Raw genomic sequence first — 16,293 nt, forward strand, 5'->3', positions numbered from 1 at the left:
CCCACCCCCAGCTGCTGGGCCTTCGCCAGATGTCCAGGAGGAACCCTCCCCCAGTCACGCAGACGTAGAAGCTGGCACCGCTCGGAGCGCCCTGTCTCTATGACCCCACTTTGCTACACTTTCACGGCCTCTTTCACGGCCTCTTTCCCGGCACTGAAATTCCGGACGAACCGAGGAGGGTCGCTTCCCATAATCTGAGGTCACCTTAGATTTTAACCCTTCCAACCCTTTCCAAAGGAGTGCTCTTTCTCTGCTGACTGTGGGCCACTGACAAGGACAGGAGCTGGGGCCCAGGAGGGAGGCAGCGTCTGTTTGCAAAGCCTCGGGGCTGTTTAAAGACCCCGAGCCAGCCTGGAGAAAACACACACCTGGAAGAGGCCTCGGGCCTGTCCCAGGGCTCACCCCTGACGCCCCAGGAGTGGAGGAGAGCCCACCTGCGTCCACGGGGTGGTCCAGCCCTCCCCTCGGCATGACTGAGGACGGGGAGGAGCCCCGTGTGCGGTGCTGGTGGGCTGAGTGCGTGCACGCGTGGAGCGGGAGGGCCCGCTGCCACCACGGCCCGCCAGCTCCCGGCGGGCTGCTCCAGCAGCACGGGCCCCTGCCAGCCGGGGCCAGGCCTCCGCTCAGGCGTTAGCACCGCGGAGGAGAAACGACCCGTCTGGGGAAACTGGGTCATACAACAGGCTAATGAGACTGAGAAACTGCGCCGGGAGAAGCCTGTGTTCAGCAGTGTGAGGATAAACTAACCCGGTTTAATTGTTATGTAAATTACAGCCTCAAACCCACCAGTTTATCCCGGATGGCCTATCGTCAGAACCGTTTTCTCTGAAATAAAGACTGAGCCAGACGCCCATCAGGGGTCCATACCCACCCTCCGGACAGGGCCAGCCCCGCTGGCTCTCCAGGGGCCCCGCCCTCTCCTCTGCTGTCTGGGCAGCACCTGCCACCCCAGCAGGGCGGGCAGGCGGTCTTCTCTCCCTGCGGCTGGAGGCGGCCCCTCCGCCTGGGGGGCACCGCCCTGGTGCCAGCATCTGGGCCACGCAGCATCTCGGCCCCATGGGGACAAAGGCAGGGGACCCTCAGGCTTTATTTTTCACTTCCACAGGGAGAATGCAACGGAGTTCAGTGAAGGCATAAACCAGCTTGTATTTCTCATGACCTCTTGTGTTATTTATTCACTTTCATTAAAATTATCTGTAGACAGACCCTGCAAAAAGTGTTCAGGACAGCAGGTCTGGTCTGTGGTGGGCAATGCCCCAGCAGGGGAAGCAAGAATCAACCTTGACCTCGTGGTCAGACAGGACTTACAGCATTTACAGCCTGGGCAACGGCCCTTCCCCCAAAGGCTTCCAACACTCCACCCTGCGAGTCCCTGATCAGGCGCATCTCGGCCTCTTCCCTTCACATTTCCCCATGCTGAAAACCACCTAGGAAGATGAGAAATGACACTGCATTTCGGTTACCAAGAGCCTTATCTGATCTGGTCGCTAGGAACTGGGGCCCGCAGGGACGGGGGGATGGGGGTCCCACCCCCGCCCTGCCCCTGACTCGGCGCAGCCTCAGGGGATCAGTCCTGAGGCCAGACTCTGTGGGGACCCTCCCTCTGTTTAAAGACCAGCGCTGGGCTCAGGGCCCTAACCTACTCAGCCACACAGATATTAACATAAAAAAGGTGCTTTAGAGACCCTGGCTAGACGGATTCCAATTCCCCAGCAGCAGTGAAATTGCAAATATGCAGTTTCAGCAGAGTCCCCGCTCTAGTGTTTTGTTTTGTTTTTTCAAAAAGGAAAGAAGGCGCAAGGAGAAGGCTCTGCAGCCGCAGCGGCCACCTCCGCGGGCACCTCCGCAGGGCAGCTGTCCGGGGCTCTTCTCCCCACATTTCTGCGTCTTCCGAAGTTTGTATGAGCGCAGGTTGTGTGTGTAACACCAAAAGGTTTGAAATAATAAAGGCTGCATAGATGTGTGATGTCAAGCTAATGTGTACTTTTTTTGGCTTTGTTTTAAAAACAGACTTTTCCAGAAAAGAAATGACATTGAAGAATTTTGACTTTTAAGAAAATCAGATAATGCAGGCTGAGAAAGCAAACTCTCCAATAAGCTTGAGAATTCAAGACTTTCAACTTCTCTGCTCTGGTGAGGATTAACTACTGAGTTCATTAGTCATGGAGCCCTCTGGAAAAAAGCCTCTGGATAAAGAAAGTTCTCCAAAGAGAGAGACCCTCATTCCGGCCTTAACAATTTTTATGCATTTAAAAATAGTTAGCATGTTAGAAACACATCAAACTTCCTTGGCTGCTTAAATGGCAACTGAAAAAAAAAAATGAAATTACACTTCTGAAAATGATAAAAGGTGAAGGCTGAGAAACTGATGACCACAAGGAGCTGTGGGGCTTCCCTGATAGCTCAACTGGTAAAGAATTCGCTTGCAAGGCAGGAGACCCTGGTTGGATTCCTGGGTCGGGAAGATCCCCTGGAGAAGGGAAAGACTACCCACTCCAGTATTCTTGGGGTTCCCTGGTGGCTCAGCTGGTAAAGAATCTGCCTGCAATGCAGGAGACCTGGGTTCAATCCCTGGATTGGGAAGATCCCCTGGAGAAGGGAAAGGCTGCCCACTCCAGTATTCTGCCTGGAGAATTCCACAGATTGTATAGTCCATGGGGTTGCAAAGAGTCGGACATGACTGGGCGACTCTTACTTCACTTCACAGACAGACTGGTAGTTCTGCCCAGAAAAGGGAGACACACCTGTGGGTTCTGAGTCCCCAGGGCGCTGGCTCAGTCCCTACAGGTCAGAGCCCCGTCGGGAGGGAGAAACCCGTGGTTGCCCTTTGGTAGCTCAGTCCTGTCCCAACGGACTGAGGTCCACCAGGCTCCTAGAAACTTAAAGAACCGACTGCCCCCAAATACGGGCCGAGCGTCTTACGGGACCCCTGTACTTGAGGATGGTGCCCGGGGGCACAGGGCAGCTCGGAAGACGCCCGCGGGAAGGGGCACGGGGGACAGGGCCTGCCGGCCCAGCCTGCCACTGGGTGGGCGGGGTGGCCGCCTGTCTGGCCAGGACTATTTCAAGTGTGGTTCCGAGTCCCGAGGCCCTCCCCACCCTGCTCTCCTCTGGGGTGCACTAGGGTCAGCGGGCCGGCGGGGGAAAGGCCCAGATATACCCCCACAAACCGCCGCAGGAACACTTCCACACACAGACCTCACCCTCAAGACCTTCCAGGTCGGTGGGGCAGCAACACACACGTGTCACACGGGAAATGCACGGGTACGAACTCCAGCAAGACCCGGGGGACGCAGAGCACAAAGTGCTGGCCCACCTGGCCCCGTGGCAGTGCCACTGGGTGACTGCGGGCGCACCAGGCAGGGGGCCAGCGGGAGTGGTGGGCGTGTGGTCGGCACTCGAGTGAAGCGGGCGGGGGCTGCGGAGCTGGCCATCAGTGGGGATGAGCCCCACTTTGGGAAGATGAGAGAATGCAGACGGAGGGGTTGCGGGCTGCAGACAGCGTGGATGTGCTGACGTCCCGAGCTGACTGATGCTCAGAGATGCTCAGGGTGGCCAGCCCAGGGTCAACTGGACGCGTCACCCTTGGAGAGCGTGGCAGAAGGCTCAGCAGCTGACGTGGGAGACGAGCGGCTGGATCCGCCGGGAATTTGAAGGTCTCGGGCCCGAGAGGCCACTGGGGTGCGGGCAGGGGACGCAGGGTGACCTTGCACGTTCCATCCACATCCAGCACAGAGAGGACCCCTGGGGCCCCCCGGATCCAGCCGTGAGCTCAGGGATGGCGGCTGAGGGTGAGCCCGGGGCTCCCAGATGGGACGAGGGGCGGGCAGGGATGCCGGGGTGAGGCCTGGGAGCGCACGGGTGCAGGGGTCTGAGCACTGGAGCAGCTGGGACAGGGGGAGGAAGGCGAGACCAGAGGCTGTGGGGCCGGGAAGGGCAGCGGTCAGGCCTCGGGGCTCTGAAGACACGGTCGGCCGTGCGTCTGACTGTCTCGCCCATAAAGCACTCCTCTTGCAGCCGAGGAAACACACTGATGCTAAGACCCCACTCACGTAAATTGTCCCCCCTGGGCCCTGCCACAGACACACTCACAACTGCATGAGCATCACTTGGAGATGGCTCTGGGTCGGGAAGGTATATCAAAGGACTAGAATCAAACTCCTAAGGGTCTCGGGAACTCAGAGGATCCCAAAGTCACTTGCGACCTGTCATTTCTTTTGAAAAAACAAAAAAAAACAAAAAACGACAGGACGTGACTGAGGACACGTTACACTGTCCTCTGCACTTTCCTGTATTTCTTAAAATGCCTTCAATAACGTACGAGTTACTTCCTCAGTTCTGGGCTTCCACCTCCAAGGTACAGCTTTTCCTTTGCAAAGCGCCCTGCACCCCCATTTGTGCTGGACAAACGCCACAGTGATGGTCGGGCACATAGGACACTGGTGTGAGATTAGAGCCCCCACCCGCCCACCTCTCGGGGTCCTGCCCCGGGGTGAGCCAGTCGCTGCCCCTGCCGAGGGGGCCCGGCCAAGCCGACTCCCACCACTGAGAGTGAATTAACACACTGTTATAGCAGGGGTAAATGCGGCTGGATTAGAAATTACTGTTTTATTCCAGTACCGAATCTCAGAGATTACTAATCACAAGAAGAACACCAGTAACTATTTGGTGGAGGAGCCCGACAGCACAAAATCCTCCTAGTGACCGCACGACCCAGTCGAGAAGGCCCACATGTGTGCAACACCCAGAAAGGGCACGCAGCCCAGGCCAGCGTTCCAGCCAGAGATGCTTCCCCAGAACCCAATCAGGACGTCGTCAAACTGGACAGACCGCCTGAAAATCGAGTCCCTCCGACTCAGCGACTCCTGTTTTCTCTTACGAGTGTCAGGGTCATTGGAGACGGGCCCTGGGTGCAGCCTCCAGCCTGGACCCAGCCCGGCTGGTAATGAACCCAAGAAGGGGGCTGCTGGAAAACAGGTTCTGTGACACTGCCTGGACTCAGGGCCAGACCTGGCGATGGACACACTGTTGCTCTGGGGAAATACACAGTACAGAGTGAAGGGAAAGGGCCCCCTTTCCCTACCTGTGAGCTCTGACCTTTAGAGAACAATCAGGGAGAAAAGTCCCCATCACATTACCCATCCCCGAGAGAAGTCTATAAACGGCAGGGATTAAATGGGACAAGGGGCGTGGGGCTCCTAGTGAAGAGGAGCAGCAGATGCCGGCTGTGATGCTGGCGGTCATGCAGTCTGGACCCCGCAGCCCCGGCAGGTCGGCACAGGGGCGTGGCCGAGTGCCAGAAAAGCTTGACCAACAGGAGCCTGGGGAAGGGGCCCGGGCCCAAGCCCACCCAAGGGCCCCGCACGACTCCCCGCAGGCCGGCTGCAGACTGAGCTGATGAGGGGGTCGGGACGAACGGACGGGACACTGGATGGCACCCGCCTGGGTCCTGGCCTGGCCACTCAAAGGGTTTTCTGACCGCTGGTCAGAAACAACGGTTTTGGACTTCCTGTGAGTGAGATGTCGGAACAGACCCTGTGCAGCCACCCGAGGCCACACAAAATCAGGCGCCCAGATCCGCTCCACAGACACGGAGTGTCCTGGGGCCACTCGTGTGAGCGCCACCCTCAAGGAACCTCCCGATCCCCGAGAGGGACACAAGGGCCAGAGGGACGAGGGTCAGCGTCCACTCAGCACGTGACTGGCCCGGGAAGTCCGGCCGGCTCAGCGCACGGGCCCCTCACAGGCACACAGACCAGAGCAACCCGGTCCAAGCAGGTGTCCATTCCAACTCTGGACAGGTACTCACCTGCTCAGCAAGGAGGGAAAAGTCTGCGAGGACAGAAACCCAAACATGAGCCTCAGGGAGCTGGACTCACAGGGGATCTCTCCATAATCAACGCACCATAAACCCAGGGCTACAAAGGCCAGGGAGAGGGTTTTCACTATTAATTTCCTGCAAAGCTGCAAATTTGCCTTCGTCTTTAACCCCCACAGGAGTCGTGTCTCGGATCCCCTGACTTTCTTCCTCTGACTTCAAGTACTGAGGCAACGAAGGGAAACACAGAAGCTGGCCGTCTGGACTTAGCTTCGGTCCAAGGCGGCAGACACTGACCGGGGCCCTCCTCTGCAGAAGGACCACTCGCCCCGCGTGCGACCTGACCCCACAGCCTGGATCAGGCCTTCCCACCCCCACACCTTGAGGTACATGGCAGAAGCAAGACGCATGCCTCAGAGGCCAGTGGAGTAAACTGAGGTGGCAGCCGTGCCCTGGAGCCTGGGCGTCCGCAGACCCGCCACCTCCCCAAGGCTGCCCCGGGACAGCCCCACACCTGCGCAGGACAGATCTGAGAGCTGGACCACAAAGAAGGCTAAGCACCAGAGAACTGATGCTTTTGAGCTGTGGTGCTGGAGAAGACTCTTGAGAGTCCCTTGGACTGCAAGGAGATCCAACCAGTCCATGCTAAAGGAAATCAGTCCTGAATATTCATTGGAAGGACTGATGTTGAAGCTGAAACTTAAGAACTGACTCATTGGAAAAGACCCTGACGCTGGGGAGGATTGAAGGTGGGAGGAGAAGGAGATGACAGAGGATGAGATGGTTGGATAGAATCACCAACTCAATGGACATGAGTTTGGAGCAAGCTCTGGGAGATAGTGAAGGACAGGAAGCCTGGTGTGCTGCAGTCCATGGGGTCAGAGGGAGTTGGACACGACTTATCGACTGATTGACAACAAAAACTGAAAAGCAAAATAAACGTTAAAATTCAGGGGCTTTCCTGGCAGTTCAGTGGGTGGGGCCCCTGAGTCCACTACAGGGGCCCTGGTTTCCACTCCTGGTTGGGAAACTAAGATCTCACATGCCACACCATACAGCCAAAAAAAAAAGGAAAGAAATCAGCCCTCTGGTTACACCAGCCACATTTCAAGCGTCAACAGCCATGCAGGACCTGGGCAGTCCTGCTGGGCACTTCTTTTGCTGGAGGTGCTCCAGACGCTGGGGAGATGCCCGCCCGGTCACCCGGGGAGGGGCCTGGAAACTGCCCACAGCGCCACGCCAGGGAGACTGAACTGCTGAGAAAGCCTGACGGTCGGCGGAGCCACCCTGCGGGCCGGGCACTGCAGCCAGCAGGCGCCCCTGGTCCACATGGGGTCCAACCCAGCCGGGCCCTCTGAGCGAAGGTGTTTTCCTCCAGCCTCGATGAGTCACTGTTCCCAGTATGGGGCACGTAACTGCCAAGCAGACCAGACATTTACGTCCCCGCAGTGGGGGGTGGGAGGGTGTTGGGGGGGAGGGCACAAATTTCAGGGGGCCGTCGTCCTCTTCACATGGGCCCTGGGCGCCAGCCGGTCTACTGCCGGCTGCTCCGTCATCAGAAGCATCGGGCTTCATTCTGACACCCTTTCCATGTGGGCTCGGGAGCGTCACTGAGTTTACAGGCTACCTTTCACTCATGAACGCTCCAGCGAGGCTTCCTGGTAACACATGGGAGGCTCCTTAACCTCCTCTGTAAATTGCATCCAAACCAGATGGGGGAGGGAGCGGGATTTCTGCGCAGGCTTTCCAGGACCCACGCCCGGCTCCCTGCAGCCGCCCCCTAACCCAGCACTGCGGGTCCCTAGCTGATGGCATGCTCGCCTCATCAGGTCAGCACCTAGACTGGCCCCTCACCTAGGGCATCTGTGACTCATAGAAAGGCGATGATGTGTGTGTGTTGGGGGGGGGGGTTGCGGTCCCAGCGCATCTGACCTCACAGCCGCTCATCCAGAAGCACAGCAAGACCCTCAGGCTTTTCTGACACAAACCACGACAGGCAAAGTCTTTCCAGGATGGGACAGAAAGCGGGCCTGATGCTGTGTGTGATGCTGAGCGACTAGCGCAGAGGGAAGACACAGACAGACAGACAAAAAGACATCCACTTAGAGGAGATGGGAGTGGGAGGAAGGGAGGGAAGGTTTATGTTCACCAAAAGGGGCCCAGTCTTGTTTCATAAGTGTGCTTAGAAAGGGTTCACGAAAAATCCCAAACAAGGAATTGATGCCATGAAGCCCCATGTTGTCCCTGACGTCCTAGAGGGCTGAGTCACTCCATGACCGCTGGCCTCACTCTCCCATTTCCGGGTGGGTCCACGGCCACAGCAGGAGGGAAAGCGGGGGAGCCCCCCAGGGACCCCACAGCACCCCTCCGGGGGCGGGGAAGGAGCAGAAGTCACTGGTGGGCTGGACAGCTCCGCCTGAACTAATCAAGAACTGACTGCACATAGGAGAACACTAGAATCTACGCCAGATCATGCCACAGGATGCTAAGAAAGGCTGACAACGAAACTGACTCATTTCTACAAAATGTGCTCGCACTCAACTTTTGGAGCAAAATTAAACTACATCAGAAAGACTGATCCTTTCAAAGATTTCTATTTTCAAAGATGTGAGTTACTGGGTTTGAGTGGATCAAAAGTAACTAACAACAGAACAAAAATAAAACATTTGTATAATAAGATATGTTGATATCTTTCAATTTCAAGATATAGTTCAATTGGTATTTTCCTCAATGACCAAAGCATGAGGCTACAAAATCACCCATGGGTAAAAAGATTTTCTTCAAAACACAAGAGAGGGCAATGGGTTTTAATGTTTTACCCCAAAGTCCAGGGATGAGGCTGCAGATCGCCTCCTGCAGTCAACCTTTAAGAAACCACCACTGTCCAGCCCTGGAGAGGCCTGGGAGAACACCCACAACTTGCCCAAAGACTATAAAACTCTCCTCCCTTTCCCAGGAAACAGCTGAAACAACGTATCACAGCGTGCTAAGCAGAGGCCGGCCAGGGAGAGTCAACAGCCTTGCGTCAATCAGGGCAGACTCTACCCAGAAATGAACACCCATCCTACTTTCTTTTGTTTGGGGAGACGGAGCTATTTTCTCATAGAAAGTTATTTTTAAAACAGGCCTCTTATTGCTATTTTTAAATAGATTAATAAATATATAAACCTTATTTTCTCAGGGCAATTTCCAATCTGGCAAGTGTAACAGACACACCCCATGTAAACAAGAGCTCTCTGGGCTCCCCGGTAATCAAGCAGTTAAACCCGTCCCTGGTGACTAAGGATGAGAGTTCCTTCCTAACGGAGTCACCGCAAACAAATGCCTAACCTGAGCTGGTTCTTAGGGCCTCAGGAACTGACGCCGAGCCTTCAGAGCTAACCAAAGTGAGCCCCTCACGGGCTCACCCTGCACCCAGGCAGAGCCCGCCAGGCCCCAGGGTGCAGCCGAGGGCCGGTCGCCACTGAGCCAGCGAGAGGCTGGGTGCACTCGGCCACGGTACAGAGCTTCCCTCTCCGGGCCCATGAAACATGTGCACACAGGCAGACTACATTTCTCTTTCTTTTTAGATCTACCAGCAACATTTTTTACCAGAAAACTAGAAACTCGTGAGAAGCCACAGAAGCCACGGGAGCGAACTACAAAATCGCGTAACAAGTCACAAACGCAAGGGCCTATTTTCCAGGAAATCAAAGTAAAAGCATTTTATATAACCCTCTCATTTTAATATGAAATGCTTTAAATGCAGGGTAATTATGGAAATGAGGCATTGCTGTAATTCGAGTTGTCATTAACTTAGCAAGTTTATCCCCTGACATTCGCAAGATGCAGAAACAGCACATAGTAAATTACTGTATCTACACATCAAATGCTTCCTTTTCATGCCAGCACATAATTGTGAACAGAGCCGTGTCTTTTTCAAAAGTACTACGAACACCACTAAAACTCTACTCAGTACTCTTTCAGCACCTACCAATTCCATTCCTTCATCAACGATGAAGACTTTCATAAGTATATTATAAATTCAACACATACTGCATCATAAAAACCATCCTTACCACAGACTGATTTTTTTAGGCACTATAGAAACTTTTTTACACAGGTGATGAGTCCAAAACAGCCAATGTGAAGTCAATACTGGAACACAGATTCAATGCACGAACCCTCAGTTTGCGATTACTACACGCCTACAAACCTTTTAAAGTAGGTTTTTAACAAGACTCGTTCTTTGAACTGGCATATGTGCTAACACAGTAACTGCCAACCGACGGCTCAACAGGTAAGGAGCCCACCTGCACGCAGAAGATGCAGGAGACGTGGGCTTGACCCCTGGGTCAGGAAGGTCCCTGCAGGAGGGCACGGCAACCCGCCCCAGTATTCCCACCTGGAGAATCCGATGGACAGAGGAGCCGGGTGGGCATGGTCCATGGGGTCACAAAGAATCGGACATGACTGATGTGGCCGAGCACACAGCAAGAAACACACAACAAAGCTTTCACTTAGAGAAAATGCCACATTTCGTATTTCGACTGCACCATCCAGATCCGACTAGCCGGACTCCAAAGCTCCGTTTCTTCCACGGCACACCCCCTCAACCTCCTCTGAGTTTCATTCCACGTGGGCACTGCGCCCAGAGCTTCCAGACACACGCCGCCTGGCCTGCTCCATCACCAGATGGGAGCGCACCTCCTTCAAGAGGCCTCTCGGCTGCATCTCTTGCTCTCCGGTCCCCCGGCCCCCCGCCCCCAGTCCCTGGGGGTCAGGCCTGATGACCATGTCCACGGGGCTCTGTGGGCCCCTGGCTCCACACTCGGCCACACTCGGCCCTGCTCCCTGCCCATCACTCTCCTCTCCGCGCGGAAACACAGCCAGCACCAAGTCTCACCTCTTCACCCCTGGGACCTGACGCCCTCCCTGCCCCAACGGTGCCCCCAGCTCTGCACGCAGGCCTGCTCCTGACCCACCGCCCAGGATGGAGGGACCGCGTCTGGGGCCCCCTGGGGCTCCTGGCGGGCTGGGGGTGGGGGTGGGGGACAAGGAGGAGGGTAGGGAGGACAGGAGCCAGCTGCTCTCCCTGGGGATGCTGGGCTCTGAGGCCTTCCACCCACACCTGCAGTCCTCACCAAGTCAAGGGCATTTTCCCGTTAATTTCAATATAATTTCAACCTGGTGACCACCGTCAGATGGTTAGTAACGAATTCAACATTCTTCCGGTGACCAGCTGGGCCAGCAACAAGCAAGCATGTCCTGCAGGCGTTCACAGTGTGCAAGCTCAGTTGTGTCCGACTCTTCGCGACCCCATGGACAGCAGCCCGCCAGGCTCCTCTCTTCACAGGATTTTCCAGGCGAAGGCACTGGAGCGGGTTGCCGTTTCCTTCTCCAGGGGACCTTTCCGACCCCTGGGACGAAGGACCGAACCTGCGTCTCTTGTGTCTCCTGCACTGGCAGGCGGGTTCCTTACCACAGGCGCCAGCAGGGAAGCCTGTGTGTTTTCATAGCGCCTGAACAATTATTTATGTAGTTAAATACTTTGGTGGTTACAATTAATTCTTATCACGGGATGCCTACAGAGGCCATGATCCGTAACATCTCCGTTCATGACACGCTTTTCGGAGGGCGGACTGCGTCAGCACAGCCCGGGACATGTGCTGGCGGCCACCATCAACGACAGGAGGGCTGGGGACAACAGGCCGAGGGATGCGGGCAGCGCCCATCAGAAGTCCGCCTCGGGGACAGGCACGTGCCTGCTTCCTGCCTGGCCTCTGCCCTTGGGGCAGGCTTGGCCAAAAAAAAAAAAAAAAAAAAAAATGCACCGGATCTGAGTCTGACCAAAGCTCCAGGTCTGACAACAGATTCACAGAACGCCGGGGGGGAGGCACAGTGGACACCACGGGAATGCAATCTGGGAAGACAGACCGTGGGAAAGGGTACAGGACAAATGACCCTGTTTCTTCATCAAGGACAAAAAAAGGGAGGGGGGGAGAGGGGGAATGGGAAGGAGCCTGCAGTTTGAAAGAGATGTGAGAGACAGGCCAGCCAATCACAGCGTCTGGACCTGATTTGGTTCCTGATTCGAATGAACTCACTGTGAGAAAAGAAAAGAAAAAAACAATTCACGCGGCGGGAAGGGAAACCCAAACATTCATTGGAAGTTTGATGATAGTAAGAGATTGTTATTAGTTTTTTATGTGTGACAATGACACTGCGGTTGGGTTTTTTGAAAAAGGAACCTTTATCTTTTGTTGAAATACTTACAGACGGAGTGCTGGGACAGTTGCGACCTGTGGGGGGGCCAGTGGGAGGGAGACGGGTGGGGATGCAGATAAGATGAGCTTGGCCACAGCACGGCAGCCGTGGGAACTGGGCGACGGGCACGGGCAACCATTGTCTCGAGCTATGCTCATCACAGGAAACTCGGGACACACAGAAAAGTAAGAAGAATCCCATCAGTGTCACCGCCCGCGGAAGCGACCACAAACACAGTCTCGCTTTTACAGTAAAAACTCACATCCGCATGTTCAGGTACTTATCTTATGACACTTTTGGGAAAGGCGGTTGGAAAGGGGAGACGAGAGAGCAAGCCCGAGGCCGTTCGGGGTCCCCCTCCTTTAGTTCACAGGTTCTCTCCAATTCAAACTCCAGATCTGCTGGCCTGATGACCTCCAGCCACACACAGGAGCCACGTCCGCCCGCAGGGCCCAGGAGAGGCCCGCTGGCCGCCCACCTCAGAAACCCGGAGCCTGGGGGACCCTCTTCCCCTCCGCGGGGAGCTGCAGACTCAGCCACTGATTCCTTATCGACAAACACGCCTGTAAACACCGCGCTTTTTACACACCGACTGCTGGTGTGCCTGTCTCCACGTAAAGCTGACGGGTGCCAGGCCCAGGCCTGGGGCCCCCGGAGGTCTGCGGGGGGGGGGCGCGGCGGGACTGACTGCATCACCCCCCAGGTCACAGGTCACCCAGCGGGGTTAGCCCCCAGGGGTGTCACACGCAGCTGTGATTTTTCTTTTTTCCTGCCAGTAATTTCAAAAGTGTTTCATTTCAGTTTTGGAAAGACCTACTCGTAGTCACAAAGGTGGGTACATTCTGGGTTTCCTCTCCACCTCGTGCGTCCCTGAGTCGGAGGGAGAGAAGGGATGGCCCGGGGAGCTGTGTGGGGTGGCATGTGTGTGCAGGGGCGGGGCGGCAGCGTGTGTGCAGGGGTGCGTGTGTTTGTGTGCAGGGGTGCGTGTGTGTGCTGGGGCACGTTGTGTGCCGGGGCACGCGTGTGTGGGGGGGCATGTGTGTGCCGGGGTGCGTGTGTGTGCAGGGTGGCACACGGGGGCACCCAGCGGGATGACCCACACAAAGAAGAGCCCCAGGTCTCGGGCAGCTCCCACCACAAGCTGCAGGCGACGCGGCCCCACTCAGGTAAGCACTCCCTAAAAGTGCAACGGAGAAGCATCGTGGCTCCGAGCGCTCAGGGCAACACGGGCCACTGAGGCCTGAGAGGAAGCGGACTTCGCTGCCGCCGTTCTTTGAAAGTCAGCAGCAAACTTCCCATCCCCAGGCGACACCCAGTGCGCACCCAACTTCCCTCCTCTGAGCTCAGTAACGCTGCCTGATCGCTTCTCCACGTGCTGAGCCAAACCCCCGGCTCCGACTTGAAACAGCAGCTTTCTACAGCCCCTCCGTCCTATGGATGTGACCGCCTAGGCTGAGCTTCCGCAAATAAAAACAACGTCAAACCAGGCAGGCTGCCAACATGTCTGTCCACAGGCCTGGATGGTCTCAGAAACAACTGCCCTCTCCCAGGAATGCAGACTCGGACGTCCGCGCCCGGGGTCTCTCCGCCAGCACGCCCGTCCTGTTCTGTGGATTCTCCATCACCCCGGCGCAGTGAATCTGAGCACAGCCTGACAAGGCAGGGCCCCGGCCGGAGAGGGGCAGCCGTGCCGGCTGCTGGCTCCAGGGGCCAGGGAGTCAGCGTGATCACCAGTCACGTTTCACAAACAATGGGCTTGGGACTCGCCGATTCAGCAAGTGAACCGAGGACTCCTCTGGCTGAAATTTCTTCCCCTTGACTTAGAGAAAATACTAGCGCATTCACGAATGGGTGAGCCTCGCCTCGCCAGGGCTGCACCCACTCAGTGGCTGGGCAGGGAGCTCTGAAAACAAGACTGCTGGGCGGACGCCCTTCCAGAACCTGACTTTATACAAAGAAGCCTAGCAGACTGGGCCTCCAAGGGCCACAGGGCAGGGAGGGGAGAGGCGCTGTTAACCTGTCACTTTCTCACCAGGGGAGGGGCTGGCCCCAGCAGCAGTTAATGGCCTGGATGGGGAGTGTGTAGGTTGTGGAAAAGACACAACAGAGAGACAGCAACCACTGGATAAGAAAACTCTGTTATTCATCAAGTCCTGGCTTTATAGAAACACATACCGTTCATGTTTGGAAAACAAAGTTTGTCTACGCCTTTACCTCCTGCTCCCCCACACTCCCCAGGCCCTAAACACCAGTAAGTCCTTGTTGATGTTGAAAAATTACTCAGTACAATACTTAACAACCAAACGTGCTGAGATCTTAGAGAGGGGAGAAGGTTACAGAAACAGGCTTTGGGCCCTGGGACTCACCCCACCAAAAAATCCTGTGGACCCAGGGTGCTTATAAAAGCGAGAGTAATTAGAGACAACTCTGGAACACAGGCACGCTGCAGGAACAGAACAGTGGTGAGGAGCGAGGAGCAACTGCTACAGAGAAAAAGAAAGTGCCCCACGCGGCATGGCTACCTACACGGGGTTTCTCCTGACCCGCAGATGGGAGAAACCAAGCACCTCCCGGGTAGGGCGGCCAGGCAGGCTGGGAACCGGAAGGGCCAGGGAACACGAGGGTGTTGCTGAAGTCCCACGGGGCATTGGCCGCCTGTCCCCCAAGCGTGGCGGGTCCCCTTCTCCTTGCCCTGCCTCCTCGCTGGGATGTACCCTCCTGCCCAGGAACCCCAACTGTGCCCTGGATGCCTCGAGTCATGGGGACCCCTGACCTGCATCCTCAGATACACCAAGGAGAGAATACTTCCGGTCCCCACCCTAGCCCAATCTCCTGTTGTCCCCTCCGGGCCCAAGTTCAGACCCGGCCCCTACTGAAGGGGCCTGACCTTCCGGGGTTCCCCCCCCTACCCCGGGGACCCCGCAGACCGCCTGGCGCAACCCTTCCAGCCAGTCCGTTTGAGGGCAACCGCGGTCCAGACAAGGGGCGGGGATAGTGGGTCCCTGGTGTCCAGGTCGTGGGGGAGGGCAAGGGCGACCCTCAACGCCCTGGGCGCCGGCAGGGCAGGGATCAAGAGTGACCCCGTGTCCAGATCGGGAGGAGACGGGGCAACACCACGCTCTGCTGGGAGGAAGGGCAAGGGCGACCCTGAAGCCCGGCCCGGGATGGAGGGTGGGGGCCGCCCCCGGCCCAAGGCAGGCAGGGGTCAGAAGGTGACTCCTGTCCAACGCCGGGCGGGGATGGGGCGCGGGAGGCGGGGACCCCAAGCCCAGGGGCAAGGGCGACCGTCAGGGGTCGGAGGGCCGTCCCCAGGGTGGGGGCCGCGGCACTCACTGCTTGGGCAGCTGCAGGGCTGGCGCGCCGCGCCGCTGAAAGGCCCCGTCCACGAAGACGCCGTTCTTGCCGAGGCAGCGCAGGTAGAAGTGCGGCTCCTGGAAGCTGAGCTGCAGGTGGCGCCGCGAGATGAAGCTGGACAGGCCCATGCTCAGGTCCACCGAGCCCTGCGACGAGTTGCGGCCGATGGTGACGCTGGGCTGCCGCATGAGGAACTCGAACTCGCGGCCCTCCAGGCGCGCCAGCGCGGGCCCGGGGCTCCGGCGCACCGAGGCGGCGGCCGCGGCCACCAGGGCCTCGCCCGCCGCGCCCGCCGCGCCCCCCGCGATCGCGCCCGGCGGCGGCGGCGGGGGCGGCGGGGGCTGGGCGGGCGGCGCCGGCGGCGACGGGGCGGCGGCGGGCGCGGCGGGCGGGAAGGCGGCGGCGCACAGCACCGGGCTGCAGGGCGCCGAGCGCAGCGCCAGCAGGGCGCGGGCCCCGCCGTCCTCGCCGACCTCGGCCATGTTCGCGCAGCTCCGGGCGGCCTCCGGCGGCGGCGCGGCGCGCGGGGCGGGGCTCCGGGCGCGGCGGCCGCGGGATCCCGGCCCGGAGCGCTCGGAGCGGAGCCGGCGGGCGCGGCGCGCGCGGGGCCGCCAGGGGGACGTGTCTGCGCGCAGCGCCCAGCCCGCCGCGCCCGCCCCGGGGTGGCGCCCTGGCCGCCGCCGCCGCCGCCGCGCCCGGCCGTGGGGAGCCGCCTCCTCCCGCCCCGGGACGCGGGAGGGGAACCCCCCCCCCCAACCACACACACCCCGAAGAAGCCGCACTGGAAAGTTTCGATCCTGGGTCACTCGCTGCAGAAAGGGACCACTGACGTCAGCGGCCTCCTGGGCTCTAGAGGCTCCAACTGACACCCCAAA

General features: G+C 57.9%; 1 protein-coding gene across 2 annotated transcripts in view; it reads right to left on the minus strand.

The window, feature by feature from the left end:
- The window catches only part of FOXK1 (forkhead box K1), a 47,126-nt gene extending 31,220 nt beyond the window's left edge, over positions 1 to 15,906 (minus strand). For both annotated transcript variants that reach the window (XM_027962013.3, XM_060405741.1), the window contains exon 1: positions 15,398 to 15,906. In XM_027962013.3, coding sequence (XP_027817814.1) covers positions 15,398 to 15,900 — 503 coding nt within the window. In that variant the 5' untranslated portion in view covers positions 15,901 to 15,906. The remainder of the gene's footprint in view (positions 1 to 15,397) is intronic.
- Between the last annotated feature and the right edge of the window lie 387 nt (positions 15,907 to 16,293).

Source organism: Ovis aries, chromosome 24, assembly GCF_016772045.2.
Source record: "Ovis aries strain OAR_USU_Benz2616 breed Rambouillet chromosome 24, ARS-UI_Ramb_v3.0, whole genome shotgun sequence".
NCBI classification, from domain to species: domain Eukaryota; kingdom Metazoa; phylum Chordata; class Mammalia; order Artiodactyla; family Bovidae; genus Ovis; species Ovis aries.